Source organism: Pseudoliparis swirei, chromosome 11, assembly GCF_029220125.1.
Source record: "Pseudoliparis swirei isolate HS2019 ecotype Mariana Trench chromosome 11, NWPU_hadal_v1, whole genome shotgun sequence".
Classification (NCBI taxonomy): domain Eukaryota; kingdom Metazoa; phylum Chordata; class Actinopteri; order Perciformes; family Liparidae; genus Pseudoliparis; species Pseudoliparis swirei.
In genome coordinates this window covers 24942704-24961376 of record NC_079398.1, presented here as the reverse complement: position 1 = coordinate 24961376, position 18673 = coordinate 24942704, and the positions used below count along the sequence as shown (strand labels likewise).

The window sequence follows — 18673 nt, the reverse complement described above, 5'->3', positions numbered from 1 at the left end:
AAGTTGTAACCCTCTTAGACTCACGCTCAGGGTAGGACATTTACATATTTTTCAGGGGCTGAAATCCAGGAGCATTTCAAAAGAATTTGGGGGCGCTTTTTGAAACTTGTGAAATAACATTTAACCTTTGTTCAAAAATAATAAATATACTTAATTAAAACATGATTTGGCAACTGGACCGGGTCATTAAGTTCATTAAATTCTCATAATTATTAGAGGAAATTACATTTTTTGCCCCTCTCCTAGTGATATCAGGGACAACATTATATTTCTCAGGTGCAGTTTTGCCCTTTGTCTTCGTGTATTTCTGACGCTGCTTAGACAACATGAGTATTTGTTTGTCACTGGCAAGGTTGTCCGTCGCAGTGGGAACAGATAACACTCATAACCTCCTCGAAACCAAATGTCACAAAATTCTAGAAGTAGAATATGTTTATAGAGGTAAACCAAAAAGGTCTCAAAGAACAAATTGCATAGAATTGATGACCTGTAATAAATATGTCTATACACGGCCAAATGCAGCACGTATTGTTGGTCAAAAGCCACTTTATTTGTGTACACATGGTAATCTTTTATATTGCGTTTTATTTAGAGGCTTCTGCTATATGCCACTTATATTATCTGGTACACACAAACACTGACCAATGATGCACCAGTTAGCTTAGTCAAGATGTGTTGGAGGTCAGGTTATGTGACTAAATGTATGATATGCTATGCTCCAGTTCTTTACAGGACAACGCTCTCTGTGTCCAGGTGAGCTGGACAGCAGAGGCTGGAAGATGAAGGACATCCTCCTTGTTCATCTGTACGTGAGGTCCATGGAGGACTTTGTTGCTCTCAACGCCGTCTATAAGGAGCACTTTGGCATGAACCCGCCAGCAAGGTAAAGGTACGACACACAGGCCGACATTGACATCCAAATACACGAGCTTCTCTTCAGCAGCCTTATTCTCAAATTCAAGTTATTGTTGTCTCACTCGCACGGCGTGTCCTCTCCTCTCCTTGCAGGGTGTGTGTTCAGGCTCCTCTCCCTGCCAGCCGGCTGCTGCAGATGGACTGCCTGCTCCAGGACTGGACCGAGCCCCCGGAGGAGGGCTGCTTCCACCAGAGGGAAGCCCTGCATGTCCAGAGCCTGTCCCACTGGGCCCCGGCCAACATCGGGCCCTACAGTCAGGCCCTCAGGGTAAGGCTCCACAGCAGGGGGGGGCAGACAGTTTATCAGACTCATTATAAACTAAACTTTTAATAGATAAATAAATAAATAAATAAAGCCACCGGCTGATTCATCCCCGGTGTCTAAGGGAGAGGAACCACTGCAACACACTGCAGGAGATCACTAACACACTGCAGGAGATCACTAACACACTACACACTGCAGGAGATCACTAACACACTACACACTGCAGGAGATCACTAACACACAACACACTGCAGGAGATCACTAACACACTGCAGGAGATCACCAACACACTGCAGGAGATCGCTGGAGATCCTGGCAAACTTGGCACTTTACTTTGTTTTCCCCCTGTATATTTAGTATTAGTATTTAGTTTTTAGTATTTAGTTTTGTGTTTTATATTTACTTTTATTGATGCTGCTGTGATTTTTGAAATGTCCCCACTGTGGGACGAATAAAGGAATATCATATATCATATATCATATCATATATCATATATATCATATATATCATATCATATATCATATCATCAATAATTCAGCGAGAGACTTCAGCATCGCGGTCTTGTCAAGCGGAGAGCTGTCCACTTATCGACACACATTTATTAATTCTTGTTTATTTCCTGTTAATTCCGTTTTTCGCATAACTTCTCCGGCCACTAATTGCAAATGACAGTAAAACTGAATCCCTTGATCCTCGTCTTGGAGCCAGGAACCATAAATATAGTTTTTCTTCAGCAAAGCTATTTAAAGCATCACTTTATACTTTAGCTGAGTAACAGATCGATGGCGGACTGGAGGGTTACTCGGGTGAGGAATCTGTCCGGTGACTCTTGTGACGTTGTGCTTGACGCGTCTCCGGTTCCACGCAGTCCGCTGTGTTTGTCCCTGTTTACGTTTTGCTGCATGCGTGCAGATGCATGTGATTATTGTTACGTGTGATAGTTTGTCCTCGTTGCTGCTTTTATGAACATACCCGTAAATATGTATCCCGATTGTCGTGGGCAGTGTGTATCCATCGCTGCACTTGTTTGTAAAGCCACCGAAACGACTTCTTTCATATTGTTTCAAACGCAGGAAGAATGTGGAATTCAAAGGCCGAGCAGAGGAAGTGTGGGCCGCGGTTGGTGTTTAGTTTACCCAGTGTGTATTATACGGGATTACACTTGTCAGGGTACTGTCAACAAGGATAGTGTCCATCTCCGCCACACCGTCCTTGATCCTGCAGCCGTATCCGTCTCTGAGTGAGAACATGTGTGGATTAGCCGTTCATCGAGGGCTTGACGGCACATCTCAGCAGCGTGTCGCTGAAGCTCGGAGGCTTGGTTTCCCGAGATGTAACCTAGAGAATCCGGTTTGCTTTTTGACTTGATTTCCTCAACGGAGTCTCATCGAGACATGAAATTGAAGTCGGCTGTAGGCGTGTGATACTGCCTGAATCTCTCATCCCTCTAATGATCATTCATATCCAAAGCAATTTGAGAAAACAATGAGAGGAGTTTGCTGTGCACAAAGCCTCACGCGACCCCTGCGTCGCCGCCCAGCGTGACTGCTCCTCTTCCACGCTACAATGACTTAATTTGATCAAAAATGTATTAACAACTCTTCAGTACGGCTCGAGATTTTTACATATTGATACAATTAGCCCCTTGCTGTGAGCAAGCACGCTGCGCCACCCCACCTCTCACCAGTACATTGACTCCATCTTAATGACGATTTCCCTCGGTGACTGTTGCCGTGTGACGCCGTGGTGACGGCGCTCCGGCATCAACAGAGGCGGAACTGCTGCTGTCTGAGACCAAATAACCTGGAGCCCTCCGCTTTCACTGGCTGTGGAAAAGAATTAGTAATTAAAAGAAGGAACTGGCTCTACGGGGGGGGGGGGGGGGGCTGAACCTGAAATGATTAAAGGATGCATTTGTGATCTTAATTATGTCCAGAGAATGTAATCAGTTTTGTGCAGCAGAGGTGTTTTTGTGATGAGCTCTTCGAAGGTGCAACGACTTAATAGAGGAACAAAATATATAATTAAGAATCGCCTTTGGTGAATAATTGTGAATAAGTGTTACCGTTGTTGCTGGTTACATTGACAACGTGTATATAGTTGTGCTAACCATATGAATGGGCTTCAAATGGGGCGGCAAGCTGATCAATGTGCAGCTCTATAGGGACCAGTTTATTCTTTTGACGAGTGTCCAGTGGTTTGAGAGAGAGCACACGGCCTCTGACAGGCCACGCCCCCTGCACCGTGCAGGATGGGATTACAGTCGGTTTCCACATTGAAAGGGTGGCTCCGGTGGAGGTGGAGGGGGCCGTGATGGATGCTGGACCGTCAGACGCCATCCGTCTATTCCTCTCTCGGCTTGTCACTCGGCTGCAGCTCTCGGGAATGGAAAGCTGACTGGCTGTCGGCGCCTGGCAGGCTGACACATTCAGATCTGACTTGATTTAAAGAATTAGTTAACCTTTATGATGTCAAAGCTGCGGGCCTCTTGGTGTATTGTATGTTAATGTATGATATACCGGTAGTTTAGGTAAAAGCCGCAAGCTATAGAGACAAGAACAGGGATTTTAATGTATGCTTTGTTTTTACACGGTTTGTTATTGTTCCGTTTCTGACGTGTGTTTAGAGGTTGTGTTCACCGTAATGTGATTTCATGTTGTATATCATTTGTGAGTGCAGCAGTATCAACTCTTTTGCCACTGTTTTTTGGTTTTGCTGTCTTATTTATCAGAGATCTAATGCAAATGTAGCCGTAATTTGTTTAGATGTAATTTGCATAATCTAATTAAGATGGAAGACATTTCCCTGTTTTAATGCATCAGTCAATGTATTGAAGACTAAAGATGCGCTCAGACATCCAGTGTTTCTGTTGCAAAATATCAAAACTCATTCTCTCATTACAACAAAAGCCTGCAAACAAACAAATGGCATGCTTTTGAAATAAATACAAGTTATTACTGCACTTTCTGTCAGTTGTTTCTTAAAAGGAGCTTTTAAACAATGACACTGCATTAAGATAATAGCAGAAGAAAAAAATAATGGGTTTCTTAAGCCAGTAATGTTCCAATTGTTCAATTTTACACATAAATCTATTTGTACAGACAATTACATCATATAAGTTGCCAGATGGAAACAACTTTGACGTGTCATCCACTGAAGGCAGATGTAACATCAGGAGTCTCAAACGGCACAACGCTTTCCAGATCTTTTTAGATTAATTCTTCCTGTTCCGTCACAGTCCCTTTGGAGCCTCGTTTACACGGGCAAACACAATAGCCAACCAGGTCTGAATGGGAGGACTATCGGTTGAATGGCTGTTAAACATCTCCTCTTTCCTGTTAAGGTAAGTGGCTCACCCCTGGGATATTTGCTAGGAAATTATACTCGCTGATCAGATTCTGCGGGGTGTGCTTTGGGAGCCGCCTGCTCTAGCCTCAGGTTGCTGGTGAACACTCGCCCCTTGCCTCATTCCCATAATTGTGAGTGACAGTCAATAATGTGGAAGACCGTCTTGCTCAACCCGGCGATAGGATTTGCATTGGATTTTGAAAATTGTCAAAGTGGACTGCGAGGCTTCAGGAGGGAAGTGGATCTGACGCCGCCAATTAGCGTCACAGGGAGGAGTGTACTGTGGGCGGTGGTAGCATTTGAATAATCTCCTTTAAGGAGACTTAATGTCTCAAAACAATGAGCTGAACTTTGTCTGACTCTCTTGACGATGAGTTCAAAGGTCATATTGACGTCGGGCCACCTATGTAGAGCCAGACTAAAGGAATACAGCAGAGGGAGAAGTTTCTTACTGCCTGTTTTGGAGAGTATTATACATCACTTTAAGGACGTATTGAGATTCTTGACAGCAAGGAGGATGAGGTAGAAGATGGATGCAAACAGCCGCAAACATATTTTGTGGTTACCTGGTCACATGACTATTTCACCTATTAATCTACATCTGTGTTTTAAAAGAAACATAAAGGTATGTTGCAGTGATTTCTATTAAAAATGTAGTAGGGTAACACATAGTACACAAAGAGTTTGTGATATAGCGGCATGGTGAACAATCAAAGGGCCGACGGATAAATATGAGTGAGAAAGCAAAGATGTTAGTGATGAAGAGCAGAAATGAAGCAAAGTGCTTTAGTTTTATAGTTTGTTGTTCTCTGTCAATGTTTCACTTGGAAAAGAGTCAACATGCACATTTCACATCAAAGCCCCCTCCCCAAACGTCCTTTACATCGAGAGATTGCATCTTCCTCAATTAACACAGAAGAGTAATTAGCCAAAAAACAGTGTGTGTGTGTGTGTGTGTGTGTGTGTGTGTGTGTGTGTGTGTGTGTGTGTGTGTGTGTGCATCTGCCTTCAGGGAGGCATTCATGCAGCACGAACAGATTAATTAGGACATTTAACTTCATTTCTAATACAACAAAATTAATCCCATAAAATATGAGAGATCTGGGAGGAGGTGCCTGTCAGCATCTGACGCTTCTCCCCTGTTTGCCATAATCTATTAAAACCTTGCTTTTATCTCACCTCTCCCCTGTCATACTTTATGGATTTTTTCATAAACACGGCCCATACTTCATAAATGTCTCAATTTTCTAGTCTATTAACATTACTTCAGAAGCACTTGATGAAAGAGGAGGGCATGCGTGAAATAATGCACCAATAATACGAAGCGCTGGAGGCTAGAACTGTGAGGGGCGGCGCGCTAGCGTGCACACTCAGACAATGCAAGGGATGTTATCAACTTTAATAAAGAACAAATGATCACTTCCAACCGGGGAGGAGGGGCGACGAGGACGGGAGGAAGGGGCGGGACCAGAAGGGGAAGAGATGTCGAGTAATTGAGTCGATGAAAAACGAGGTCTTGAAGGCTCGGCGGTCTGAGCGGTCTTGAGATTGAAAGCTCCACAAATCTACGGTCTTCAGTGGTGGATGTTAACACAGATTTGATTTCTCTTTTCATTTCAGTGAAGGCACAGGTAGAATAGGCTCGTTGTTTCCGTTCCTGAATGCCTGAATCGTGTGTAATGAGTTGAACCTTTTGTCCGGGGGAGAGTCAGAAGGCTTTTTGACAGTCGGGTTTCACCTCGCAGACGTTCCCCAGCGAGCATCGATTCAGTTCCTGTCTCCTGCGTCACCTGAGCGTGTCTCTGAAGGCTTTACTCATCCTGCCCAACACTGGGGTCAACTGTCATCATTTGAACTGGACACACACAAAACACGCTGATCAAACCCAGTCAGACCAGACTGCAGTGGCTTGTCGGCTGTATGCCCTGAGGCCAGGTCTTACACACACACACACACACACACACAGACACGATCACACCTGTGAGCTTTTTGTGAAAAGCCGAGCTGTATCTCAAGGTAAACTGGTTTGGCCGTGACGATGAGTCACAGCTGACTCGATGGAACACTCCTGGCTGACATGACGGGTGAATGCCGCCTTCAAGCTGCTTTGACTGACGTGCAAATACAAAAACGGATGTAAGCAAAGTGGTTTATTGAGCCGACGCCTTATCTTAAGCTATGAGCACCGAAACATTTGTTGGCAAATGTTTGCTCGTGTGCAGGTTTGCATCCTCTCGTACGCAGGACCGGGTCTTCTTCCCCTTCACGGCGTCCCATCGGGAGATGTGTATCTGCGTTGCCACGCGGCCGTGGCGCCGGGACGTTGCTGCAGCTTTGGGATGGGGGTTGGGCATCGTGCCTGTCATGTGTACACATATATGAGAGGTAATATCGGACTGTGTTTTTAATCTGATGAGGGGCAGTTTTATGGGATGTGGTACACGACAGAGGAGGTCATTATGTCCGCCCCCCCCTCCTGCTGTGACCACGTCGAGGCTGACCTGCCATGGCGGTGGTCATTTTCAGGACTTTAATACATGACCCCGCGCCGCCGCTGCAGCACCACGTGGGGGCGGACTGGTCTCGGCTCGGACCGGGCGAGGACAGGGGAAGGACTGGATCTGTCAGGGCGCATCGACTCTCAGGCGGACGGACGCCGGAGCGGCGCTTCCACCCCGGCCACACGCCCACTCCTTAATGGGCCCGGCCCGGACAACTGATCCTAATTGCCTTTGAACAGCTCTTCATGTATTATTGGTGCCTGACTGCCTTGGTTCATGTCAACAAGCCATGGGACGCAAGGACAGGGTAGCTGCCGCCATCGTCCTTCTCATCCTATCTAGAGCTACACCTCTACTAGATGTGCATATACGTGCCCCACATAACCATCGTTAATCACCTTCAGAGAACAGGTCTCTGGTGTCTCTAATGAATGGACAGCCCCCCCCCCCCCCCCATCAACTTTGCAGATCTTTGCAAATTTCTTCAAAGTATTAATGTAAATATTGTTGTAACTACGGTATAGGAATAGAATATACGAGACCGTTTAATGGAACGTAGATGAATAATGTAATCAGTATTGATGTATGAATATGATTTTATTTGATAAATGGATCACACTTCCTCTTTTCTTTTGAGACGACCGCGTGCCACACCAGTATGTGTGTGTGTGTGCGCGCGCTGGCCGTCTTCTCACTTTGTCACTGCAGATGAGCAGCGAGGGGCAAACGGTTCAGAGATATCAAGAAGGCATTTGAAGAACGTCATATAAAGATCCCACCGCAGCAGATGTATGCCAGGACATTTGCAATGTTACAATGCGATCACAAACACTCAGTCAAAACACGTCATTATTTGTCGTCCCTTGTGTGAATTATTACCCCCATATCGAACTTTTTACTTCCCATTTTACCCCTCGATTTAAATACGGCAAAAGGAGAGGTGCATTGGCTTGGCTTTTTATTTGTGGGAAGAAATAACTGAATACCAAATGCATAGATAAAAAGCATAGCGCCATGTCCTGTCCACTCCCATCACTGTCTGAGAAAGGAGAGGCGTATGACCATCCCATTACTATGGTAACTAGCCACTATATTCAGAGCTGCCCGGGTGTGTTTCTTCCCCCTGCAGTGACGAGAGGGCATAGCTGACAGGGCTTATACACACACACACACACACACACACACACACACACACCCTGGAAGATGCTCCTTGTGAAACATACACGTGTGGCAGAAATACAGACAGAACAATACAGGAGGCGTTTGCCACACACATACTCGTGTGTTGACATACAGAAACTAATCGGCAACAGTGTTGGGGAGAAATATTACCCTCTAACTTTTCAACATTTCACTCATAGACAAAATATTTTATCCCGAAAAAGTGACACGGCAACCTTTCGAGGATTCTAGCTGTCCTGACGTGTGATTAAAACATATGCAAACAGGCACAGTAAAAAACTGACGTATAGTTATCAGCCAAACAGAATTGAAGGAAATTGTCTCGAATTGTATTAATAGTGTTTTGTTAGCTCATAATAAATGATATATAACAATAAGCCATGATTGATATGTTACCAACACACACAGTGTTTGTAACACTGATGTCTGAGTGGCTTTAGAGACGCCTTGTTCCTGCAGCAGATCCCCTCCTGACTGTCGCTCGTGTGCGTTAGGAAACTGCTATTATAGATGGTTTCTATCATTTTTGTAGGCTCTTCTATGTTTCCCCAATTCCATAAGTTGCACACATTAAAATTGTCAGTCTGCACCTCGGGTTGGAAATCATTATTACATCTGCATGCAATAGTGTGCGAGCGTTGCCATTTTGTCTTCATGTATTCGTTCATTCTTTTCCCCAGTACTACAGAGGAGTCGGACAAGAGTTAGTGCTTGTACTCCATTTACTTTCGGACACTCGCTTCATCAAAAATTTCACATGGAGCAATTCTTCTGAGTACTAACTTCTAACCGGGGTCATACATTTTTCAAATGCCATTGTCATCAAAACACGCTTTAGTGAGGTAAAAACGGCTGCAGATGAATAATATACAGACCCGTTTTTTTCCACGGACATATCGGCATGTTCATTTTTAATATATGTACATGTATATATATGTATATATATATAGATATATATTATTGATATTATGGATTTACAATGTAAGGAGATGTCAGGCCCTGTAATTCTGGGTAATATAATGTAGTTGAGATGCTCAGGGTAAGAGTTCATTCAATATAATATAGGGTACACAATATTTTCCACATGTCGACATTTATTGAGTTGAATTTGATGCTCCGACACAAATGTTAAAATGTACTCTATTTTGAATGTTACAGTTCATTTTCAGGACATTGTATTTTATCAGCTATAGTGAGAATTGTAATATCTATGGTGCACATTTACAGTAAAATAACATATAAGCAATAATTTCTTCAATGGAAAATGTGTCTTCTTAGATTCTCATTTAATTTCTGTTTATTATTTTTCAGTTTGATTTTCCGTATTTGATAATAAAAATAATATAGATAAACCCTTTTAATAGAATTGCAATGAAAACCATATACAATTTGGAGACTACTTTTTATAATTTCCCCCCAAATGTTCCTCCATCTATATTAATGGATTGCAAGTGGTGGAATTTGTGGATTATTTATGCAAACATTTTGAAATAAAGAAAGTACAAAAAATCGGAGAAGTCTTGGATGCTGTCTAGCCAGCCTACAAGGAGTGGTTGGACTTTGTTTGAGCAGCATTGTGGATCCTCCAGCCTCCTCCTGCCTTTCTAGTGCAGCCATACTGCCATCTGGTGGCAGCAGGCGGGACTGCACCTCTTTGCTCTGCACTGCATTTCACCGTCTTGTCTTTCTTTTTCCTTTCTTTGTCTTTGTTCGTCTGTTGTCCATCTTTAATTGTGAATATTGAACTACATGTAGTGTCAACAGGGCAGAGAAGTGTGTGTGTGTGTGTGTGTGTGTGTGTGTGTGTGTGTGTGTGTGTGTGTGTGTGTGTGTGTGTGTGTGTGTGTGTGTGTGTGTGTGTGTGTGTGTGTGTGTGTGTGTGTGTGTGTGTGTGTTCAACTGGATGTCTTGAACGTGGATGCAGAAGACTTTTCTCTCTGGAACCAGCAGCTTCATGTTGTTAGGTTTCAGGCTGGTTTGTTTTTGACACTCAAAATGTCTTATGCTGAATAGACATATCACACTGTGGTCCTATCCTTCATATCGTACACACACACACACACACCCTGTCACACACACAGACTTCACCACTTCTCATAGTTACGCTTTAATGGTTGTGCCATTTTGTGTTGACATAATTCTGTTGTGCCCAGGTTAGTTTAGTGCTTCCATTACCAGACTGGCCTTGAGAGATGGGGCTTCAAAAAGAGGAAAAATATGAAAAGACAGAAGAGACAAGGTGGTCACAGCTGGGAGAAAGCACGGGGGTTGAGGGTTGCAGTTTCAGCATCATTCAATCAGACAACATGCCCCTCAGCTGAAACAGCCAGACCCTCCCCGATTCTCTCGAATTAGGGAGATTAGCGGGAAAGCGCATAATGCAGGATGATGGAATTTGTCATAATTTGCATTGTCCTGGAAAGATTCGGTTTGATAGAGCGATGCATGGAGGGGCTTGTCATATCCCACGGGCAGGTCATAGAGGAAGCTTGGCAGAAATGATTTTTGCGATATGTGCATCAGTCGTAAAAGCCTCAAAACCAATTTGTCAAAAAATATGAGGTCGGGACAGTTGAAGGCGGCGGGGCGTTCTGCCTAACGCGGTGAAAAACCATGCCGCTCCATCACTCTCCATCCACAGCCCAGTCCACAGTACTCAATAACCACAGACCATTTTATCACATCGGCTTTGAGGATTTACGTCTTTATTTGATCAGATTTTTTAAATTTCTACATAGTTACCGCAACAGAACAAAACACAGAAGACATGCATCAAAATGTGTTTTATTTTGCGGTAACATTTTTATATTTGGATTATGGAAAGATGCATTTATTTATCTGTTTATTCATGCCTGTTGGCATTCTGATGCGTCTCCCTGAGCGTCCGGCAGTCGGGCTCCTCTGACCTCGGTCATCGGACTGAGCGGCAGCTCCTGACGACCAGAGTTGACCAGAGCGGACATGGCGGTGTTCCTCCTCCACACGGCTCAGTGTCCATGGAGTGGGCATGTCGAGGGCAGACATCCAGGCACAGCAGAGACACAGAGGCTTGGAGAAGGTGGGGGTTGGGGAAAAGGCCAGTGTCGCTGGCTTGGTCTGACCACACGTTGCCTAAACAATGGCTCATTGCAGTTGTGTGATTTTTAGTGTACTTCTAAATGTGTCATCGATACAACCTTGTGTTTTGAACCTACGGTTTGCTTCCTGAAATAAATGTGCAGTTTTAGAACCGAGAGAGCGCGTTGAGAAATGCCCCTTACTCTTTGTGCACTTCATCTGGCTATTTATGTCGCCGTTAAGTAACGCTGATGTCGTGTGACAGTTGAGCATACAGGGGTTCGGCTCAAACTGGAGCACAAACGGGAAGAACAAAAGAAAGCTGGTGGAAAGAAAAACAGGAGGGAATAAAAGAGGCAAATTTCTCCCTCCCCCCTTCCCATGAAGCCTTAAATGAGAAGCTCAACATGGGGAGAGATTCAGTAGAGAGCGGCCGTGGTTCTCCTGAAAGGTTTGTATTTGTAGAAAGGAGGTGTCCGAAGGGGCCGGTTTCCTCAGGGCGCAGCACAACACGAGCCCGTCGCTTATCATCTCCCAGACGTGATCTGCTTTGAATGCTCTAATGCTGAAAGAGAAGATGAAATCACAGACACGTCCTGACAAACTGACATCCGCCACCCAAGGATTAGACAGTCGCTGCAAATCACATCCCCGCCAAAAAGCAGAAATAATATATGCGCTTAAATACATTCAACAGAACTTCAACTTCTGTTTTTTGATCCACACATTTTGAACTATTTTGAGCTATTTGCCAACCCTAAAATATTCAAGAAAAGATAAAAAATGACAAACGACATTTTGAAATGTGTCACATAAGAATGTTCCATAAGGGATTAAAAGCAGAACCAGAGAGCATCCCATTTAAAATAAATTATAGTTTATACATCAAATCAAGATTTGAATGGAAGATAAAATGTAAATGCTGCATCCTTGGTTTACTTCTGACCTGTTTCTACTCATCCATGTCAAACTCCTTTTCACATTTTATATTCACTATTGACTATTTAGTTAACCCTCCTGTTACCTTAGGGTCAATTTGACCCCATTCAATGTGTAACCCTCCTGTTACCTTTATATTTACTGACGTATTTTACCCTTGAGGTCAATTTGACCCCAGCAATTAAAACCAGAAAATTATTAAAATTAATATTGTTTTCCAAGTTTAAGTGTGAGGTACTTTATGTTTGTTTGTTGACTACCTAAATAGCCCTTTAAATATATAAAAAAGTTGATATTTCTTATATGTTTGACACAGTGAAAAACAGCCTGGGGTCAAATTGACCCCAAAGAACACCGACATTAAACATTGAATGGGGTCAAATGGACCCTAAAGGTCACAGGAGGGTTAAAGCATACCACAATCTTTCAAAAGTTTTAAGCTCCGATTTGGAAAGCCTGGTCCTCTGAAGATGAACTATTTTACCCGTAGTCCTTGAAGGCTGTAAACAACACTCAAAAAGATGTAGTACCAACTCCATGAAAGGATATATTACAAATATTACTTACAGTGTGCTTTTAATTACCCCCCCTGTAGCTGAGACTGCTTCCATTACCATTCTAGCTTGGTTACATGTGTCCTTGCATCACGGAAAAGTTACACCACATTAATCTAACCTATTTTACACATTTAGTATTATCATTTTCCTGGTTAAATTATGCATGAGGTCTCAATGGGGAGAAATGTGACCATTAGCATATCTGATAGTAGCGGTGAAGCAGTGTTCCACCTCTCCATGTCCTTGGAACCAGGCAGGAAAACTTGACTGTTCGTCAATACCAGGTCATTTTATCCCGGCCACCCTGGTTCATCCATACCATCCAAAGCTCTGCTAATGACGCTCGGAGACGTCCTCGACACGCCGGGGGCCCGGAGGGCTCCAACACCAATATGAATATAGTCTCGCACTGTCTGGTCATCTCTGGAAGCTCGTTGACAAAAAACTGCAATTAGAAACACCTCAGACGCGGCCGCCTGAAACGAGACACGGCTCAGAGCCAGGCGCTCCCCGTACCTCTACATGCGTGTTTCTGTCTGCAGCTCACAGGGACGGCGACCTTTTGACTCATCGTTGGGCTTACGAGAAAAGCGATGTCGTTTTAGCCTTGAAGTAAAGGTTGATAAAGCATGAACAAAAAAAAGGGCCTTGTTATTAATAGTGAGAAGGAAAGAGTGTGTTGTGTAATACTCTGTGGTATTCTTCAATTCACTGAACAAGTCAGACAATTATTAGGAATAGATCACATGATACTGTTTGCTTTTCTTAAATTTAGATTATTTTTACATTTGTATTGTATCAAACATTAAAAAAAGAAGAATAAAAAAACAGTTGACAAGTTGAACTTTTAATCCTCTTGAATTCATCAAATATGGAAAATTTGACACTGCTTTTATATTTATAGTGATGTGAATGTTGTCCGAACTGCCTCCCCATAAGCATTGCGTGTTTGAGATAAAATAAAACATATTCATTTCTGTACATAAAGGTAGCGACTAAAACCCCCACATTTCTGAAAGTCTTTGAAGAAGTAGTCGGACAAAACGTGTCGTATTGATTCAGCCTTTTCTCTGTGGGCCACTTAAACTGCTAAGACTAGCATTTGAAACATACTTACCTTGTTATAGAAAGTTTAATGTCATATGCAATTGTTTGACCCTTATGAATATTAAAGGATCCCATCTCCAGCCTATTAAAAATGCATGTGGCATTGTGGTTGTTGATCACGTTTAGAACGCCCATGCAAATTGGACTGTCTTCCCTGTCAAGGCCTCAGATGAATAATGTAGCTGTGTTGTATATTCAGGGACACACCATTGACAGTCAATTAACAAGTTTGATTGGTGTGTGAACTCATTCTTTTGAACTGTTAATTTTATGTAAATAGTATTCGCTCTCCTGCTCCACTGTCTCCCCCCCATCCAGGTTCACCAGAGAGAGACGTGCCCCCACCACCACAAATCCCCAATTCCACCTCCCACTAAGAGTAACCCGAGCGGGATCCTTAATAATTGATCATCACACACCTGCTTGGTAGAAGCTATGGGAGCATGCCTTTCACAGTCAAGGGGCCCCATCCAGCCCCTTTTGATATTCAAATACACAAATGGTCGCCGGTCTTCATGAATTCAAAGTGGTGGGAGCTCTTTTCACGGGGACTCGCTTGTGAAGAGACTCGGGCCGCCCGTCCGACCCGACGGAGCCCTTCTCTGTGGAAGTGGATATGATGGCATTTGATGGCTCATAAATGGAATGCCAATGACAATTTGTTGTTGGTGTGTGGGAATCTGGCTTCTGTGTCAGGCAGACAGAGGAGTGCAGGCGCTCGGGCAGATTGTGCTCACAGGTAAATTATCCGGGGATTGATCGGACCGGTTGAAAGCAGCGAGGGCCTTATCTCCTCCCTTTCCTCCCCCCGTCGCTCGTCTCCCGCACTGTCTCGGTAATTTGGAGCAGCAGAGATGGAAACTGAAGATTCATCAAAGTTGACAAGTGAACCCAGGAGCTCGGGATCACGGCAAACCCATCTGATTATGGAAATAGCCGTGACCACGTTTGCCCTCTAGCTAAACAGTTGTCTAGCTGCAGCATCCTGTTCTTCCAGGATCCCATTAAAGACGAACAATTTGGTTCGGACAAAATATTCTGTTTTCCGTTTTCCTCCTTTGAACAATTTGTGTCTTGGCCGATCTGAAACCGAACTGAGGAAAGGAAACAAAGGGCGTGTTGGAAATGAGCGAGGGAGGAAGTTTGGTTGAGAGGGTGCTAAGTCTCAGACATCTGGTCCTGACTGGTGAAACATGACACCCCTGCGGAGTCTTTGCTAATCAGCGAAGGACCTTGTCTCGGGCCGTGTATCAATTGATTCGGGCCTTCTTGATCCTCCCTGGAGATCTGCATGTGCTCTAAGGTCCCTGCATATCGGCCAGCAATTATCAACGTGTCACCAACAGCTATTTACATTGACCAGCAGCTCGTGTTAAGCCCCAACGCCGCGATGCTCAAACCCGGGTGAGCCGCAGGGTCTCTAAAGACATGACCTCCCCAACGCCAGCCCTCGCCCCGACTCCTCTCTGCATTAAACAGATAGATTTTTGTTCAGGTTCCATTATACGAGGAGCTTAATTCTCACCGAGGTATTTAACAGAGAATTGAGCTTATTATCACACCATAAATAACACGTGTGCGACGCAGACACGTCGGCAGCCGGAACGCCCGCTTGTGAAACGAGGATTGTTGGTGATAAGATGCTGATAAATGGCGGAGGTGAAACTTGTTAATTAATGCACTGCTACTTTAACATACACTTATAATTCATGTTAATTTGATTATAGCACCTCATTGATGAATATTGTACTTTGGGAAAAAAAGAATAATTTTGGAGTGACGTGACTTTTGTTTGAATATGTTCAGAGTTCAGAACTGTCTAATTTATTTAACCCTTGTGTTGCCTTCGGGTCATTTTGACCCGATTCAATATTTAACAATCCTGTCGCCTTCGTGTCAATTTGACCCGATTCAATGTTTAATGTCGGTGTTCTTTCGGGAGTCAACAAACAAACATAAAGTACCTCACACTTAAACTTGGAAAACAATATTAATTCTAATAATTTTCTGGAGATTTTAATAGCTGGGGTCATATTGACCTCAAGGGTAAAATATGTTAGTAAATATAAAGGTAACAGGAGGGTGAAACATTGAATCGGGTCATATTGACCCGAAGGCAACAGGAGGGTGAAACATTGAATCGGGTCAAATTGACCCGAAGGCAACACAAGGGTTAAACAAAATGTTTGGCTACTTTTTATTGAACTCATTTTCACGACATAGACGAAATGTTTTATTCACACGCGTGTATTTCTATAATTGTGTGCATGTGCATCACCGTGCCTTTTTAAAACGGTCATGAATGACTCTTTGGCCCTGAGGGGCAGATTCCCCCTCAGTCTGTATTTCTTTTGTTCAGCTCACTCCCAAACACCAGCCGACCACATCAGTTCACGACTCTACCGTAGTGTCAAGCGTGGATAAGGAGAGGGATGTGAGTCTTTAGCCGGTGTGTTTTTTGTGTGACATAAATATGTTCAGGCCTTGGAATATAAGGCGGCAATAACCTAAGACAACTGCAGCGCTTTAATCCTCACGAGTGGCTTGGTGGAGCACACATTCATTTCCCCCTCACGATGAATTGTACGAACTTTGGTGAAGTGCAAACTCCACCCTCACCGAGCTGCTAGTTTGGCTCTAGACTGTTAATATTGTGTTTATCATATTAAATCCTCGGTGCTGTGTTTTTCTTGTGTGCTCGTTTCTCCAGGTTGACGAGTCAGTGTTCTGCGCGGGTCAGATTGCATTAGTCCCATGTACCATGCAGCTGGTAAAGGCTGGGACCAGGATCCAGGCCCACTTGTCCTTCAGCCACGTCAAGAAGGTTCTGGAGGCCGTGATCAGCAGCCTGACTCTAGCTCATGTGGTCCAGGCCCACTGCTACATCACAAGACGCCAAGACGCCCCCATCGTCAGGGCCGTCTGGGAGAGCATGCTGAGGGCTGCAGAGGAAGAGAAGGTCAGTCTCTGGGGAACCAGATGTGTGGTCATGAAATATATACCAGTGGTGAACAAGAAGAGCAACGACTGGCGGTTTTCTAATAGATCCAGAGGAAATATTGATAATTTACTCCCACATAGAATACACACATGTTGAATCCATTAAACGACAGCGGGATGTGTTGACGAATAAGTAGAAGGAGAGAAACTTAATATGGTGTCCAGGTTTTTCAGAATTGTATTTCTTCTGATTGTGAAATAAGGAAGAGTTCCTCGCCCTGCGCTGCCCCCTTGAGACGCAAGCCGCCCGCCACGGATATTTACCAGAGTGTGCGCTCATGAAAAGTTGATGATGTGGGAAGTGCTGGTGTCTTTGATAATGTGGAGCTTGGCACAGAAGCAGATGTCTTCCTCGGAGCGTTCCTAATCCTGTGCCCCCACACACCATTTTAGAGCTCCGTTCAACTCTCCGAGCAGCTTATCCCCCTCTACCCCTCTTCCCTGCCACCTCCCTCCATCCTTCCCTCCATTCCACCGCCCCAGCTTACAACCCCTGCTCCATACGGCTAATAGAGGAACCAGTCTCCCCTGGCAGCCCTTCTCCTCCCACAGTAATCTGTCTAGCCATGGGAATAGGGCCTCAGGGAGAGCGCCAGGAGCCCACCTCCAACACGTGGCGCCGCTCAGTGGCGAGCAGCGCCACAGATTACAGAGAGGACGTCAACTTTGTGTCAATTCCGCACGATTCTAGCAGTGTGTGATATAATAAATATGTTAGTGAAGGCCAGCGCTCGTATTCTCAAAGCCTTCAAGTTACACTTTCTGAATCCAAACACATATACGACAGTTCAGCTGATCTCAGCGAAGAGCCAAACTCCATTTGTGAATTCTGCGACTTATTAAACGCCTCATCGTAACTCACGGCGGAGTATCGGCATCCCTTCGGTTTAGCATGCAGAAAGGCTCGTTCAGTGAACAAGGCTCACCAAGGGCAGCGCTCTGGGAGGTCACACGACTCGAGGCCTTTGAAGATGGACAACACCGTCCATCTGTTGTGCTTCCATCTCCGTTAGCTGACCCAGGGTTGCCCACCAGAAGGCCATGTTTTATTTTCAACTGATTCCCAGATGAAGCAGCTCTAATTGACAGCTCCATCTGTGAGCAGGTGAGTTCTCCCCTTACGGGAAGAGCCGGCGGAGGTGGTAGGTTACCGACCTGAGCACACACTCTTTATTTGCCTGTGAGGCAGATCCTCTCGGCGTGACTTCCCAACTCGGCCTTCACATTCTCCGCTCTCTTCCACTTGAAGGAAGGCGGCCGTGGTGGGGGGCGACCGTTTCATCCTAAACTAGGTGAACTGCTCTCTCCCCGGGGTGCGGATTACGCTGCTCATTGGATCCGACGGTAATTAGAATGTTTAACTCGGGTCAAACCCCGATAACACGACTCCCGCCGACAACAGAGACGACTCCACCGGCCGGCAGCAGCAAAGAGAGCCGAGCTTTATTTACAGCAGCTTCGTGAGCTCAAACACACAGGCGCTTCAAATAAAACAACTTGGTTACTATGAATGAAAACGACGGTTTCCTCCTTTTCAAAACACAATCGATAAAGATTAAAAAAAAGAAAAGGAGAAAATAAGACGAGGAAAGAAAAGACAATTTGTTAATACGAGGAAACATACCGACCAATAACCAATCAAATATTTATATATATAATCTAATGTGCTCGAGTGTTTAATAGTGGCAATCTGATTCATTAAACTGAATTAAAAACTATTGTAAATAAAATACAATAATATAAAATGGAAAAGTTGTGTTTAATAGTTGATCCAAAACTGCAGTTAAATATCTCATTACTTA

The 18673-nt window shown here is 44.3% G+C and overlaps 1 protein-coding gene across 3 annotated transcripts in view; it reads left to right on the top strand.

Annotated features, from left to right (window-relative positions):
• Positions 1-18673, top strand: part of dph6 (diphthamine biosynthesis 6) — a 70653-nt gene that overhangs the window by 41627 nt on the left and 10353 nt on the right. The window contains exons 11-13 of one of the 3 annotated variants that reach the window (XM_056426180.1): positions 754-883; positions 1009-1183; positions 16582-16830. In XM_056426180.1, the coding sequence (XP_056282155.1) occupies positions 754-883; positions 1009-1183; positions 16582-16830 (554 nt within the window). Of the gene's footprint in view, positions 1-753; positions 890-1008; positions 1184-16581; positions 16831-18673 lie in introns of those variants that run through there. The other 2 variants (XM_056426181.1, XM_056426182.1) reach the window with 2 other exon arrangements.